Source organism: Vidua macroura, chromosome Z (assembly GCF_024509145.1).
Source record: "Vidua macroura isolate BioBank_ID:100142 chromosome Z, ASM2450914v1, whole genome shotgun sequence".
NCBI lineage: Eukaryota > Metazoa > Chordata > Aves > Passeriformes > Viduidae > Vidua > Vidua macroura.
The window spans coordinates 1050606-1067426 of NC_071611.1; the positions used below are offsets into that span (position 1 = coordinate 1050606).

Here is a 16821-nt window from a genome sequence, read left to right on the forward strand (position 1 = left end):
GTTCACCTCTCATTTTATTAGTTGTGCAAAGCCTAAGCCCTTCTGGTAATGCACGATTTATAGCTTTGTTATTCAGGATGGAGTTATTCTGTAGAAGGCATGGTGTCCTGGCATACCCTAAGCTTTAGTCTGAGGCATAACCAGGGTTCCTCAGGGGCAGGGTGTAGTTGCAGCTCGAGGAGGAGTGAGGTGGAGAATTCTTTTTCCTGTGGACACGTGCTCTTTGTGAAAGCTGAGAGCTCAAGGATGACCAGAGCAGGGCCAAGCCTTGGTGCCACCATCCAGAGCTCCGTGCGAGCTGTCCCACCCCGTCCATGAGGACCCCCACAGCTGGATGGATGTCACTGCTTCCCCGCTCCTGTCCCCCACAGGGAGACACAGCTTTCCCTGGTAGTTGCAAAGAGCCGCCACTCCTCGCGCAGACCTGTGAACTTGGGTGCTAAAATGCCAGTCTGGGGTGTCACCAGCCCGCTGACTTTGCTTCTGGTCCCCACTCCCAGAGCGAGGACGAGCACCTGAGCAACTTCTGCAGCCTGCTGGGCGTGGAGCACAGCCAGATGCAGCACTGGCTGTGCCACCGCAAGCTCGTCACCACGGCCGAGACCTACGTGAAGAGCATGTCCCTGCACCAGGTGGTGAACGCCAAGAACGCCCTGGCCAAGCACATCTACGCCCAGCTCTTCAACTGGATCGTGCAGCACGTCAACAAGGCCCTGCACACCACCGTGAAGCAGCACTCCTTCATCGGCGTGCTCGACATCTACGGGTAGGCGCCTCCTCCGCTCTCATCTGCTCAATGACTCCTTTATAATTTGTCTTCCCCTTCCTGCAAAGCACACGCTGCTTTGGCTGGTGGCAGGCGATGGGAATAATGGAAAGGAGCACAAAAAAGTTCTGTGTAGTTTGCAGTTTTGATCCCCCTTCAGAGTGTGCAGCCTTCAGCGCAAAATGGTGCACATGGGTCTGTGTGAGCGCTGCGTTCTGGGATTTACCTCCCATGCCCTTCCCATCTGGAGTTTCTGTCTCCTGTGCTGTTTAAAACAACCTTAAAGATGAGCTGGGGTAAAGGTGCTGCTGTGGAGACCATAGACTGCCTCATCTTGCTGTGGGGTTTGAGGACACTCCTTTCCTTCATCTGTGAAGCCGCTGCTGCAGGGCCCTGGTGCAGTGAGAGTTTTCAGAGGAGCTTAGGAACCTGTGGTGGGGATGTCAGGTGCAAAAAGCTCTTGCAAGGCTTGCAGCCTGTGCCCTCAGGGGCAATGATCTGCTTTAAAATTGTTCTGGGTACCCGTTACTGCCTGGTTTGTCATCCTGAGTGGTGGTAGAAGAGGGATGTGAGAGTTGTCTGAGTTCATTTTAGCTGAAGTGCTGCAAAGAAGCAGAAGATGGAGGAGAAGGGAAGGGATTTTGTCAGCTGTGGGGTGGAAAAGGAAAGAGGTTTTTTTTGTTTGTTTTGTCTTTTTTTTTTTTTGGTTTTTTTTTTTTTTTTGTTTTTGTTTTTGTTTTTGTTTTGGTTTTTTTTTTTTTTTTGTGTCTCTGGATAGAAAGGGCAAGAGAGAAGTCCCAGGTGGCCCAGACAGGTCCATGCAGCAGGTCCATGCAAGGCTGGGTTGGATGGTACTTGGAGCAACCTGGGACAGTGGAAGGTGTCCCTGCACGTGGGGGCTGGATGACCCTAAAAGGTTCCCTTGCAACCCAAAATCCTTCTGGGACTCCGTGGTTCTCAGTGGGACAGCAGTGGACTCCTGTTCTCCTTTACTACATTTGGGTGCTGAATTGCTCCTGTTTTGGAAGGGAAGGTGGAATGTGCAAGTTGCAGCTGCTCCAGGAACCAGGGCAGTCACTGTGCTTGCTCAGTCCCAAATCCCATGTCCTCTGAAGGTCTGTCAGCTCTAGGAGAACCTCAAGCTCAGGATGAAATCCTGCCAAAGCAGTTCCGGATCAGAACAAAAAAGCAGCGTGATTTTAGGGCTGTAACACCTACACAATTTCTGGAACTGGGTCTTGTGTGTAAACCCTCCCACGAGGTTTCTAGAGTTATTGGTGTTTGGGATGATAGTTGTGACATCCAGACAACCACAGCAGCAGAAAGTGCTGGGGCAGCAGTGCTGGGGCAGCACTTTTGACATCCTTTCTGGTTGCTGATCTCCATCCATAGCCGCTGTCACGTGGCAAGGTTTGCAGGAACACTGCTAGCAAGGACGATAACCACACAGCTCTGTTTGGTTTGGGACTTCGGTGGGATAGCTTGAGGTGATGAGGTTGCTCTCTCTGGTTTGTAAGTTTCTGGGCTCACTCGGGAAGATCTTAAATATGGCACAGTCTGGTTCAAAGGCTGTATGAGATAGAGAAGCTGTTTCCCATCTCTTTTTTTACGAGATAGAAAAGCTGTTTTCACACCCCAGAAATTTCTGCAGGCTGGAGTATGATAAATAAAGCTTTGAGATGGAGCCCTGTGGGTGATGGTGGGCCCATACAGAAAATTGGATGCCTGAGTTAGAGGATCAGACTTTCAGAAATCTGAATGAAAGGAGACTTGAGGATAAGGCTCATGAAAGATTAAGCTGGGCTTGAAAATCTGTTAGTGTGGAAGAAAAATCTCCTTCAGCTGCCTCTCCAGTGCATGGGCCAGCAGGCGTTTTCAGCCCTGGTGACACCAGCAGGGCTTTTCCACAAGGACCTGCAGCTCCTACTAAAGAGGCAGATTTGCAGGGGAAGGTGTCCATGTTCTTGGCTGAAATGCTTTTGGGAGTCTGGTGTCCTAAAATGACCATGAATCCCTTTCCTAAATGGGTGTTGCTGTCTAAATGCTGAGTAATTTACAATGTGGGGAATATGGATGATGATAGCCTGACTCTACTGAACTTTAGAGTGGTTTGGTTCTTCTAACTCACGTGTTTTTTTAGTTTTTAAATGCATTTTTCTAACTGTCAGATTTTTTTTTTCCCCAAATGGATGTTGTTTTTTCCTTTGGGAGAGGGATTGAGCTGGAAAGGCAGGGAGCCTGCAGCCAGCTTCACAGCACATCCTTGACATCCTCCGGTGGGAGGACTGTCCCTCTGCGTGGGATTTCTAGGGATGGGATCCAAACAGAGGGTGCAGAAGCTGTAGGGTTTTTCTTCCAACTTTCTAATGCTCAACTTTGCATCCTCAATTCTCTGTTAACACTGAGGTGAGAGGGTGCAGCACTGAAAGCCTTTCTGTATTTATTGGAACGGTGTTATCTGCTGTAGCAGTAATACTGAAGTCAGTCAGAAGACTGGATTCATGTGGCACTCCTGGACTTGGTGGGGACGGCTTGTTCCCCCTCTTGTTTGCCACGTGAAGTGTGAACACCCAGGCAACCAGCTGTGTGCTGGACTTATTCATGAACTTTAAATATTTTAATACAAAATTAAAATTGGTGCTGCAGAGGACGTAGGAGAGGACGTAGGAGAGACCAGCAGAGTGGGGAGCAGCAGAAAAACCAAAATACAGCATTTGCCCCTTGAAAATCTCCTTACGAGAGCTGTCCCCAAGCTGGATGTGTCTTCCAGGGAGCCACAGCGATGGGCTGGAGTGGTGAATATGCTTATTTTTCCCACCAAATTACAGTGCACTAAAATGAATAGAGACCCAACAGGCACTGTTTTGCTTTCCCCATCAGGATTGCCCTCAGTGCAGTCGGTGTGAGCAGGTAGGGCCTCCTGGCATGCACACATGTAGGGCTGGCGACTAATCTGCTTTGTTAATTAACAAATTGTGCTAGTAGATTCCCTTAATTAGCAACTTTGTGAGGTCTCCCTTGGAGCTGGAGTTCTACAGCAGCTCTGCCCCTGGCTAGCACTCACTGGGAGGGTTCATAAATCACGTCTGGTGTCTCGGAAGGGGAGAAGCTTCCACTCCGATTTCTTTTCCTCATATACTCCTGCCTCATTGCCTTTTTCCACCTGCCTCTCCATCTGTGTTTTCATTAAATCTTTCCTTGCCCTGTTGCTGTGACCATGAGCCCGCAGCAGCTTGTATTTCCAAGGAGTCCTGGGATGCCACATTCCTTGAGGTGCAGATTGGCTCAGCCATGCAACCAAGATTGAGCACAGGGGGGCTTTCCAGGGACACTTTCATCACTGAGGGCCACACCACGTCTTTAATGTAATCATTTCTTGTCCCAGGCACCACATTCTGTTGCTTTAAAGCCCAGTTTTTGGGAAGGGGATGGGTTAAGCATCCTCTGCTTGGCACAGGTGGCACCAGCTGCGGGGGCAGTGCTGGGCGAGCAGAAGGAAAGCAGCCCCAGGTTTCCTCAAGGACTGTGTGGGTGATAAAAGCACAAAACCAGCTCATTTCTCCCATTCCCCTTTTTCTTTTGCCATTTGGCACTGCATTTCCCTGGGGACTCTGTCGTTTTGTGTGGTGATGGCGTTGTCACCTGGAAGTACCCGGGGAATAACTGCATCACCAGGGTAACAGCAGGGTGGTCCTCAGGAAGTGGCAGAAGTACTGATTATTTTGAGGAAGAGAGGCTGGAAAGAAAGGGCTTCATTTATTCAGTGTTTAAAGACTGTTCTGCCAGCTCCTACAGTGCCTATTACCCGAACAATTATTTAGTCACATATTTATCGCTACAGCAGCTTACTCATTGAACACAGGAAGCATTCCCACTTCTCCCCTTGGTTTAATCCTTACAGTCATGTGTCAAAGACCTTTTTTTTTCCCTTCCCCCTTCCAACTGTGCCTTAAAAATAGAAATATAAAACACATAATTCCCAGAGGTAGCTCAAAATACCCTCTTTGGGTTTTAAGAGCAAGCCTGGCTCGCTGAGCCTGTCTCTGGGAGTTGTGTGCTTCAGCCTCAGGGGCTCTGCTGGCTCCCTGCTCCTTACCTGTAGTTTGTCTTATTAAAACTGCATATTTTTTTCCTTTCTAATTGTGACTAAGAAGCTATTTTTGGGCCTGTTTTGGTGCTGATCTGTGGCAGGGTAGGGTAATGTTTTGGAAGTCTTGGTGAAGAGGTGGATCACTGAGTCCAGCACCAAGGACCCTCTAAGGTTCCTCTAAGGAACGTGGAGTTAGGGCTGAAATCACCATTTTTCCCCTTCTCCCTTCCAGAAGTTGCTTACTCACATGTGTCTAATTTTTGTGCTAACAGGGATGCAGTGCAGAAGCTATAATTACAAATTTAATACCTTCTTTTTCTGCTCTATTAAATTCCATTAAAAGTAGCATGCTGGGTCTTTTAAGACGGCAGCTACTGTTTCTTCATCACCTTTGCAGTGAATGTGTTTGGAACTTAATATTTCATAATATTTTTCCCCAGGAGAAGCAGTTACATTCCTTGTCTCAGACAGGGCTGATGGGCAGGAAGCTGCAGTCGTGCCAAATGTCTCATTCCTGTGTATCAGGGGGGACCTCTTGAATCCCTCGAGTTGTGCCAAGGGAAGAAAGATGTTTTGAGGAAAAAAGTGCAGGTCTGGGATAGGAGGAATGGAAGGGATGGTTGAGTGTTCCCTGTCACACAGATGGTACCGTTGCAGGAAAAAATTAAAAAAAAAAAAAAGAAAAGAAGAAGATTTTGAGACAAAGAAACGCCTAATGCTGATTTATTCATTGCTTTGCAGGTTTGAAACTTTTGAAGTGAATAGCTTTGAACAGTTCTGTATCAACTATGCCAACGAAAAACTCCAGCAGCAGTTCAACTCGGTAAGGTCAGCTTGGAAACTCTCCATAAAACGGAGCAGAAAATGTAACTAGGCAGGATTGTGGTGTGTCTGGCTCCTGCTTAACAGCATTTACCTGCAGCCTGGGCAGATCATGTGCATCCTTGACATGCCCCTCTCCCAGATATTTCACTGCAGTGGTTCTAGATGTTCCTATCACGTTGAAAAATGTTGCTTTGTAGATGTATAAACTTGATCCTAGAAATGGATTTTGCATGTGGTTTTTGCGAAGGCTCGCATATTGCTCTGAATAAGTATGTAATCTGCCTTTTTCTTGGTGCTGTTTCAATCCTAAAACAAAACCTGGATGGTCTCCTGCTGGTTTCCAGTGTGAATAAAAATAAGTTATGGGTATGGAAACCTTCCCATTAAGCATAGTTTAAACCTGTGAGATGAAAACTCTGTGTTAAGTAACAGAATTGGAAACACTCCCCACTTTTCACTTGGACATGCCTCACAAAACCCAGAAGTTTTCCTATTTTGTTAGAAACAAGCATTTACCTTCACTGGAAATGGAACCAGTAAGGTGTTGTCTTCTGCTTCAGTTGTAAGTAGGGAAAAAAAATACTGTTAATTTCAGGATACAGGGGAAAACTTGTTAAATTTGAGCATTTAAGTACTGCAGATTAGTTTGGCCCTTTGAAGCCATATCTTATGCGTGGACATGAACATTTGCAGTCTATCTAATGCATCAGATAGATCACTGCTGCCAAAAATGAAAAGTAAATTATGGATTGTAGTTGCACTATTCATATCTTACTTGATATGTCTAACTATCACTTCTGAAGCTTATAAATTCAAGCTCCAAGATGACATGTTTGAAGAGATTTTAAAAAGCTATCTTTGAAGGGGGGAAAAAAAAGTGCATTTGAGAAATCATTTTTTAATATGCTTTAGAGTATCTCAGAAACAGCCAGAGACAATTTATCTCCTTGGGCAGAGGCCTGAGATACGAAAGCCTTGCAAAGATTTTTTTTTTTTTTTTTATTATGGGTTTTTTAAAATAAGAATTCTCAATAGAAGTGTCCCTGAGTCAGTCAGATGCTGCTGCTGATACCGCTTGTGGGAGGACGGGTGCTCTTTGTGAAGCCCTGCTCACAGATGGGGACACAGGCTCCCAGCCCTGGCTGGGCTCCCAGCTTGTGAACCTGCTTCAGGTCACTGCTTTAATCAGCAGAGCAATGGAGCAGAGGAGGATTTTTTTTGTCAGCCCGAGAGATATATGTGTCACTGCCACGCCAGTATGTGGCTCCCACCTTGTCGCAGTGACAGCTTCAGTCACTTTGTAGTGAAAGTCATTTCAAGCCTTATTTTTCCCTGCGCCCTGTGGTTTCCCAGAGTAATGGTTTTGTTTTCCTGGACAGGAAAACGGGCTAAATGGGCCCAGGAATATGGGATAAATGCATGTGTGAATGTGCAGGCTGTACGTGAGGGCGCCTAGAGCCTCCCTGGCTTCTGGATGTTCTCATGGAATGCTGAAGTCCAGCAGGGACAAAGGGAAGGGGCTGTGCTCTGCCTGCTGGGCTCACACTCAGTGGCTCTGCTTTCTCCCACTCCCAGCACGTGTTCAAGCTGGAACAAGAGGAGTACATGAAGGAGGGAATCCCTTGGACTCTCATAGACTTCTACGACAACCAGCCCTGCATAGACCTGATAGAAGCCAAGCTTGGGGTCCTGGACCTGCTGGATGAAGAGTGCAAGGTAAAGAGGACCTCCCACTTTTTGGCCCTTTGGTGTCTTTGTTTCTGTAAAAGATCAAAGAACGGGCTTCAATCTCTGGTGTCTTGCAGGTGGGTAAACATCTCCTTTCACGCGTGTTGCTGCTGTGCTCATGGCAAGAGCAGGCTTGAGCTGGCATTTGCTTTGGTTTGGGACATTCAGAGCCTCCTGGGCAGGTGTTTGCTCCAAACCTGGGTACCTGCACTCACCATGTGCAGCCAGTGCTCGTGTGTCTGGCCTGGCTGTACTGAGGGACAGCCATTGATTGAGACCTGATGTCTTTGGCATTGCCCAAAAGGAGCTGGGGCTCCTCTCAAGCCTTATTTTGTCTCAGGGGAGACCTGAGTCCTCTTGCAACAGCTCTTTAAGGCAAAACTCATTGCATTTAGTGTGCAGATTTCAGAGAGTCCTAATGTTGGAGAGCAGTTTGCTGTCTTTTGCCCACTCTCTCTCTCTCTCTCTCTCATACTGGCCAAAGTGAAATCTTGCTTGAAATTTGAGAAGAAAAGCCAGAGTGGCAAAGCTTGATGACAATCCAGAAGAAAGGTTGGGCTCCTTGTTCACACATTGTTCAGTCATGAATAATCAAATATACGCAGGAACAAGGAATGTCAGAGGGCAGGTTTCCTTGGGAGGCTGGGGTGCCTGTTTTGAAGCTCTTTGATGCTGGGCACGTCCTGTTGGAAGGCGATGGGGACTGCCTTCCTGCTGGGTGTGGCTGCCTTGAGCAGCCTCAGCCTGGTGTTGCTGTGGGGTGGTGGGTGACCCGCGTTGTCCTCAGGAAGGGTTTCCACTGAGACTTGGGATGTATTCTGTGCCAGGGAATGCCTTTCTGACTGTGGGAGGGCTCTGAGGGTTTCTGGACACAGGCAGGGAGCAGTGAGACAAAATGTTGGGAGAGCTGAAGTGGATTGAGGGCCCACCTCACCGCCCAGGTGGTAAGAAGGACCCAAGGAATTCTTGTGGTGTCTGTGGGATCCATGAGCACAGGACAGATCTGGTGGCTCAAGAACACGAGTGTCGTGTTGTATCAGAGGGAAAGGGCTGGGGTCCGTTGTTCAGACTGGTTTTCCTGGACAATTATGTAGCACCTGTGTTTGGAAGGTGGGTGACCTGTGAAGTGTTTGCTGCCCTCCAGGTACCAGGGCTGCCTTCCCAGGCACGGTAGGGCTGTCCCAGCCTGCACATCCCACAGGCTCAGCCCTGGTCTGACCTACAGACACTCTGGCTGCATCTTTGGGGTGAGCCAGAGTTGGGGCTCTGCCCTTTTCAAGACTGCTCTCAGGAAATCTCCTTAAAAATGAGAACAAATTAGACTTAATTTGATGTCCTTAAACATAGTATCTCAGCCAGTGCTGGTTGGGAAGGAGGCCAGATTACTTGCTTGATATTCAGCACCATTTCATCTGGTCTCTGTGCTATTAAGCCAGTTAAATTCTGCAGGCTCAAACTGTCTCCTGGATGCTGTGAGGACCGTGAGGGAAGTCTCCCTGGTGTTGGGAGTAAGACCCTTGGCTCCTCCCTGGAGCACCTGGCACTGGTTGCTGCTGATGATGTTGCAGCTCCCATGTAGCAGCAGTAGATTTACCTGGTACTACTTTTTTCATCCATACTTGTTTTTTGACAAAGAAAACCAAACAAAAAAAAAAAAAAACAAAAAAAAAACAAAAAAACCCAAAAAAAACCAAAACCAAAACAAAAAAAAAAAAAAACCAAAACCCAAAAAAAACCACCCAAACCCCAAAACAAAACAAAACAAAACAAAACAAAAACCCCAACCAAACAAAACCAAAACAAAACCAAAAAAAACCAAAAAAACCAACCAAACAAAAAAATCCCAACCCCCCCACAAGATCTATTCCCTCCCTCTTCTCATCAAATGCCAATTATCTGGGTGTTTACCTGTCAGTAGGGGATGCTGTCGTTAGTCACAGGCCCTTATTACCGGCCCTGTAATCGCCTCTTTTATAACAACCTGCAAGTGTTCTCCAGATTTATGAAAATTTCAGCAAAACCTGTCAGCTGCAAGCAGCAGTTTATGGATGAAAGCCTTCACCCCCAGAGCAGTGTTTCAGCTCCTGGGGTGGGACCACAATAAAGTAATTACGTGCCACCTTGTTAGATCCTATGGCAGCGGATGGAAACACTCTGGGACGTGAAACGGCATCAAGGGAATATTTGGTGCATAATGAAGCACTGGTGCAAATGCAGAGGGTTTGTCACTAATGTTCTTGCTTCACAGTATGTTTTTTTTTTTTTTTTAATCCTTAATGTGTGGTTGGGGAGGAGGTGGCTGGGTACTTGCTGAAGCAGTTCAGGAAGTGTAGGTCATAGGAGAGTCTTGTTGCTGTTTAGGGAAAAATTGACGTAAGAATTGGCAGTGAAAGAGAAGGGCCTTGAGCTGGGATTGGAGTGTTAAGGACTAAACATGTCTCCTGAAAGCTAATGAGAAAAACCCTCCTTCTTAAAACAGATTTTAGGACATAGAATATTGGAATCATGGAATCACAGAATGGTTTGATGTGGGCCTTAAAGATAATCCCACTCCATCCTCTGCCTCACCCCTTCCCCTGTCCCAGGCTGCTCCAAGCCCTGTCCAGCCTGGCCTTGGACACTGCCAGGGATCCAGGGGCAGCCACAGCTGCTTTGGGCACCCTGTGCCAGGGCCTCCCACCCTCACAGGGGACAATTCTTTTCCAATATCCCATCTGCCCCTGCCCTCTGGCAGTGGAAGCCATTGCCTGTGTCCTGTCACTCCATATCTTTGTGAAAAATCCCTCTCCAGGAGGGAGATGTTTATGGATAGAAGAAGAGAGAGATGCTTATGTTTGTGTTTTTAAAAACAGCTTTGTAATGTAGGAGTTGGAAGCTGTTCTAGAATTATTAAGGTTGGAGTTGGCCTCTGGAGCTCATTTGGTCCTTGGTCCTGTTACATCCTTGGTCTGCCAAGGAACCCTTATAATCCCTCTGGACTGTGACCTGTGTCCTCTGCTGAGGCACTCTGGAGTCCTTCAAGAGCCTTTTCCCTGTTTTCTGCACTGGAGTTTCACCTGCCTGGATCTGCAGCTTTTAGGACCGCTTGGTTTTGCTCTGATGCCAGAGAACAGCAAAAGTTCATGTCCCCTGTTCAGAAAAAGTTCTGCCCAAGGCCACCACGGTGGAGGGATGCTGATGTGCTGCAGCACAAACTGATGGGCCCAAAGAGGTGGGAAAGGGCAGAAGGGCATCCAGAAGAACCTCCCCTTGGTGAACTGTGCAGGGTGGGTGCAGTCACCGTGGGGCCAAGGGGGAAATAATCTGAAAAAGGAGTAGAGCCTGTCAGAAGAAATGAAGGATGGGGGCTGTCTTCTCCAAATCCGGCTGTGGGAAGATTCTTTGGATATCTGGAATAGATTTAGGGTATGGTTGTTACTTGTGGAGGGAGTTACTTTGATGGAGGGGACAGCACACTATGGAAGACATTGAATTCTGAGGAAACATGTGGAATGACTTACACTCTCTGAAGAGGAGCAGCCAGTTGGGGTTGGTTTTTCAAGAGATTTAAGTTATCTTTAGAGGAAACAGAAAGCCCTCAGAAATACAGCCTCTGTCAAAGCTGGGTGAGCTGTCCAGCTTTTCAGACTGAAGCTACATGCCATGTGGGCGTGCTGCCTGTCTCCCAGACGCTTCCCGAGAGCCTTGGACAATGCTCTCTGGCACAGGGTGGCATTTTTTGGGGCTGTCCTGTGCAGGGCCAGGAGTTGGACATTGCTGGTCCTTGTGGGGCCCTTTCAGCTCAGGATATTCTGTGGTTCTGTTTGGGAGTACAGTCAGAGGTTACTGTGGATGCCCAGGTTGCTCCATAGGGTGTCCTGCTACCTCACTGTTTCCTTGTTTTTGCCTTGGCATGGGAGTGAGAATGAAAACATTAATAAAAAAACAAGTGTTACTTTCCCTTAAGTACCACCAGAAGGGCTCAATCAACAGCAGGCTGATTGGGAAGGTTCACACGCCAGTGTTGTCACTGTTGTCCGAGATTTGTGAGGGATCTTTGTGCTCGTGGAGCAGCCTGACCCTGAGGCTGCCAAAGGGGGATGTGCCTCACCAAACCCCCCAGCTCCCTCATGTTCTTGAGCTCCTCTGTGGCTCCATTCTGTGTTCCATGGCGCGTCGCCACTGTGTTACGCTGCTGAAGTGCCAAATGCATTTTCTAGCGCTGTCCAGAAGATGCTCTCTGACCTTTGCTGTGTCCTTCTGTCAGGTGCCAGGAACGCTGCACTCCGCTTCTGGCCCCCCTGCTTTTCCACCCCGCTCCTCTCCGTGCATCGCTGCGGACTTGGGGATCTGGGCAAATGTGTTTTCCTTGTCTGGACTCGTTAGTTTTTTGGACATCAGGAATTAGCACATGGCTTTCCTGTCCAGGGGGATTTCTGCTCCACGAGCAGAGACAGAGAGGTTGGGAGCCCTGGGCTTTCCTCTCGGGCGGGCCGCCCGACACGCGGGCACAGCAGCCTCCCCTACGTCATGCTGTCAGCTCTGATGACTTTAGAGTCAGGCACATCACTTGCAGTGGAACGTGTTTCTGGAGTGCAGAGGCAGCCCACACTCTTTTCAGGCTTTAACTTATATTGCAGAGCTAAGGAGTAAAGAAGTAAAATGTGAGTAGCTCCTACTGTGTTTTCAGAGCGTTGACTTTTAGATCATTAGGTTTGAATCACAGAATCCCTGAATGGTTTGGGTGGGAAGGAACCTTGAAGCTCATCCAATTCCAGCCCCTGCCATGGGCAGGGACACCTTCCATTATCCCAGGTTGCTCCAAGCCCCATCCTACCTGGCCATGGACACTTACAGGGATCCAGGAGCAGTCACAGCTTTGCTGGTTAACCTGTGCCAGACCCCCACAGGGAAGAATTTCTTCCTAATATCTAATATAAATCTACCCTCCTTCACCTTAAACCATTGACCTTTGTTTCTTCTATCCATTTAATTGTCCTTCCCTTGGAGGTGGTGGAGGGAGTCTCAGCCTTTACTCCAGGTGGTCCCAAGCATCTCCTCACCTGGCTGGTGGGATCTTGGTGGGTTCTTGGTCCTGGGATGCAGAATGGATCCCGTGGGGCTGGCCCTGGCTGCAGTGGGTGGGTGTGATTGTGGTTGCAGGAGCTCCTGGCAGCAGCAGTGGATCCAGAGGGGAGGGGACCCTGCCTGTGACTGGGGAGGACAGACCAGCACAGGCAGTGACCTTGTGCAATTCCTGGCATCAGCTTTATCCTGTTTAAGGGTTCCATACAAAACTTGCAAGGCAGTCGCTTTTCCTCTTCCCTGTCCCCTAAAAGAGAGATGAGATAGCCCATAAATAACTTTCTCAGTTGCTCTAAGGGCCTCAAACTGCCAAGGTAATACCAAAAGCTGTTACAATAGTACAGATAATGACCTCCTTAATTTTTATCTTTGGAACTTGGTCCCTATCAGGTACTTCCCAGGCAGGTAAAAATACCCAGGCTGCAGCATGGTAAGCAAGGTATGGCAAACCCTCTTTTTGGGAGGCAGGAGCGATGCCTTTGAAGTTCAGTTCCAAGATAAGCAGGTTTTTCAGCAAAGTGGATGCCCTGTTAGAGAGCTGGTGTGGGATAAATCTGGCTGCAGTGCTCCTGCTCTGCACCTGTGGCTTAGTCCTGCACAGGAGGCACCCAGTGATGCCTCCAGAAAGGATGCTTTTGCATGCAGATATTAAATATGACCCATGAAAAGAAACACATCTACATTTATATAACCCCATCGTTTAAGCATGCGAATCTTACCTTGCATAAATAAAATATGTATATAATTGCATATCTAAGTGCCTTTCAATATTTATATATAGCCTGTGTTATTTCTGTGTGTATCCATAATTGGCTAAACTTAAAAATTGTAAAACATAAGCAAATGTGGGAGAGCACAGCCTGCGTGAGTGGCTGCTGCATTTAATTCACTCTCATTACAGGGATTGGCAGGAGATGCTTATCCCTGTGTTCAGAACCCTTCTGGTGGGTTTTGGTTGGCTGTCGTGAAATCAAAGGCTGTTTCAGAGCAGCATAAAGAAATATTCCTTACCTGTCTTGTGTTTTCCATCTTCCTGTTCTCTGTCCCTATTTCCTCTGTCATTTTTCATATAAAGGCCTATGTGAAGTCCTGATGGATGATCAAGAGCTCTCTCTGTTCCTGTTCTTCTGTGGTTTCTAGGCTTTGTCCCATCTAAGTTTAAATATTGACTGAGACTTTTCTTCTGAACCATCTCTTTTTCTAACCTAAATATCCAATTATCCCTTTTCTTTGTTAAAAAAAAAAGTATCTGTGTGTGTGTGTTTGTGCAGCCACTTCATGGCATGGGGATGAAGCCCCATCCGTGGTGGCTCTCAGACCCCAATAGAAACAATTTCACTGTTATATAGACCAGAACTTTGTGCAGGTGGTCTCATGTGGCAGTTTCTGGAAGCTATTCCATCACCTAAAACAGCATTAAAAAATAATGTTGGTGCCTGAGCCGTTAATGTATCTTAAGTGTAAAAATACTTTTTTAATATTTCAGTTTTAATTAGTGGGGTTTTTTTGTTATTATTTGTTTTTTTTTTTTTTTTTGTGTGAGTGTGTGTGTATGTATTTAGAGTTTTGTTTCATTTTGGGGTTTTTTGTTTGGTTCTGGGTTTGTTTCTGTTGGGGCTTTTTGTTTGGTTTTTTGGGAGGGGAGGTTTTGGGGGTTTTTGTTGGTTTTTGGTTTGGTTTTGTTTGTTTTGGTTTTTGTTCGGTTTTGTGGGGGTTTTTTTTGTTTGTTTTTGTTTTGTTTCAGGGTTTGGGGTGCTTTTTTGTTTCAGGATTTTTTTTTTGCTTGGTTTTTTGGGGGGGAGATTTTGGGGGGTTTGGTTGGTTTTTGGTTTGGTTTTGTTTGTTTTCCTGGCTGTTTTGGGTTTTTTTTGTTTGTTTGTGGGGTTTTTGTTTGGTTTTTTTTGTTTTGTTTCAGGGTCTGTGTGTGCTTGTTTGTTTTGGTTTGGTTTGGTTTTTGTTTGTTTGGCTTTTTGTTTTTGTTTGTTTGTTCTGTTCGTTTTGTCGGTTCGTTTTGCCTTTTTTTTTTTTTTTTTTTTTTTTTTTTTTTTTTTTTTTTTTTTTTCCCCTGCAAGAGCCGTTCCGGCTGCCGGAACGGAACCAAGATTTGGGTGTTTCTTGCTGGAGGCGCAGTTTCGGTGTGTTTGTCACGAAGGTAGGTGGCCACAGAGCAGCACCTGGCCCTGGCAGTGTCCCCTTTGTCCCCGTGCAGGTGCCCAAGGGCACGGACCAGAACTGGGCGCAGAAGCTGTACGACCGCCACGCCGCCAGCCAGCACTTCCAGAAGCCGCGCATGTCCAACACCTCCTTCATCATCCTCCACTTCGCTGACAAGGTACCCAGCAGGGAGCACCCAGCAGGGACGGGAAAGCCTCCTGCAGCAAAATAAATCAGTGGACAGCCCCGTGAGCTGGTCCTTGGTGCCTGGAGGGTGGTGGTGGTGGCTTAGGTGCGCAAATCTGGATCAGCCCCAAGGGCTTCAGCCCCCCAGCTGTGGCTCTGAGCTGTGAGTTGTGGATTCTTGAGGAGGGGAAAAATCCTCTTTCCCAAAGCTGCGGTGAAATGGCTTTCTGTAAGGGCAGCTTGGCAGAAAATGTGTTAGTGTTTGAAGAGCAGGAGCTGTGAGTGTCAGCAAGGCACAGTGCAGGGAGGAGGTGAGAGGTGACCCCAGGCGGATCCCGCCTTTTTGAGGGAGCAGATACCACCTGTGGCACTAAACTAAACCAAATCCCAGTGCCTGGTGCTCGGGGGTCTTGTCCATGGGCTCCAGCTTCACTGAAACCCTGATGTGACAGGTGTTATTCACAGCTAACAGGAACCTCAAAAGCTTGAAGTTACCCCAAACGCACATTTGTTAGGAAAAACTTAAAAAGATCAATCCAGGGAACTTTTTAAGATGTGTCTGAGGAGCTGGACAACATCCAGGTGCTGTGATGCCCTACTCCTAGGTGCTACTCCTAACCAGGTTTGCCCTGGATGCCAGAGGCACTCACCATGGCAAAGGTTGGTACTCACCTTTCCATAGGCAGCTGGTTTTGCATATGGATGCTTCATAAACAATATTTCTTAGAAGTTTTTCTTTTTTTTTAATGTGATAAAGATAAATTTTCTTGTGTTGTCTCTATTTTCATAATCTATTTTTTAAAATTCCTTTGCATTCCAACCCTCTGCAGTTTCAAAACCCAAGAGACCTACAAGAGACTTAGGCAGAGCATATTTTGAGGTTTATTGATTAACTTAGAAGGAGTTGAGGACTGAACAAAAGAGTGTGTAGAGTTACTGATGATCCTTGCATTTTTTACCCCAGGCTTCCATACGCAGCAATTTAATGACTAGGAAACAATCTGTGTTTGCAGTAAGGATTTTGCTTTCACCCAGATTCACTTTGATAAAAAAGTGACCATTAAATGCCAGTTGTTCCTTTCCCCTCTAAGGTTTTTGGGGCGAGCTCCCAAAAACAGCACGGGAGTGGCGGGAGCACCTTGTTCCCCGCGTGTTTGGAATTGTCCCTCTGAGCTTCTTGCCTCTGTGTCCTGGTAGGTGGAGTACCAGAGCGAGGGGTTTCTGGAGAAGAACAGGGACACCGTGTACGAGGAGCAGATCAACATCCTGAAGGCCAGCAAGGTAAAAAGAGCAGCGGGTCAGGGCAGCTGTCCCGGCTGGAGCTGAGCTGTGCGTCCCTGCGCCGCGCCTGGCCCGGGGTGTGAACGTGCCGCTGCCTCCAGCCGCCGGCAGCGACCAAAGAGCCAGATCAATGGGGTGTGGAGCAGGGAAAAAGTGGGGAGAGGAGGGTGCTCGGGGTTACAGTCTCAGCCATGTGAGGATGTGGGTGGTTGTCTGGCGCCGTTGAGCCAGGGACTCGTACAATTTCAGAAGGCAAAGTGAGCGTTTATTCAAAAGCACTTCTCTCTTTTATAGAGAACATCATGAACATTAATTCCATTGGTCTTAGAGTAAAAACGTTTCACCTGATTGGCACAGTGGACTTAGGTCAGTGTGGTAGAACAGATCTATAAACAATATGAATGGAAAACAAAATAATAGATTCTTTACATTCCTCTCGGACTTTTTCCCAGGCTTAGCCCGGCAGAAATCTTTTTCTCTCTGACTGAACTAAGAATATCCACAGTTGTCTGCCTTCCTTCACCCTGGTGTTGGTGTCCTGTCAAGATGCATCGCAGAAGTAGTTTCCAAACCTGCTGATCCTCTTCTTTTTTTGGTCACCAAGGGCCAAAATTAGGAACAGGTAGTTTTTGGGCACTGTAAATCCCGCTTAGCTCTTGCTTGGAGCTCCCCACCCATCACCCAATCACTCATCACCCATAGAATCACAGGATTATTTGGGTTGGAA

The 16821-nt window shown here is 47.3% G+C and overlaps 1 protein-coding gene across 1 annotated transcript in view; it reads left to right on the forward strand.

Moving 5' to 3' along the window:
- The window catches only part of MYO5B (myosin VB), a 148662-nt gene that overhangs the window by 66041 nt on the left and 65800 nt on the right, over positions 1 to 16821 (forward strand). Inside the window, exons 10-14 of the mRNA XM_054003809.1 lie at positions 501 to 766; positions 5598 to 5679; positions 7257 to 7397; positions 14683 to 14805; positions 16011 to 16094. Coding sequence (XP_053859784.1) covers positions 501 to 766; positions 5598 to 5679; positions 7257 to 7397; positions 14683 to 14805; positions 16011 to 16094 — 696 coding nt within the window. The remainder of the gene's footprint in view (positions 1 to 500; positions 767 to 5597; positions 5680 to 7256; positions 7398 to 14682; positions 14806 to 16010; positions 16095 to 16821) is intronic.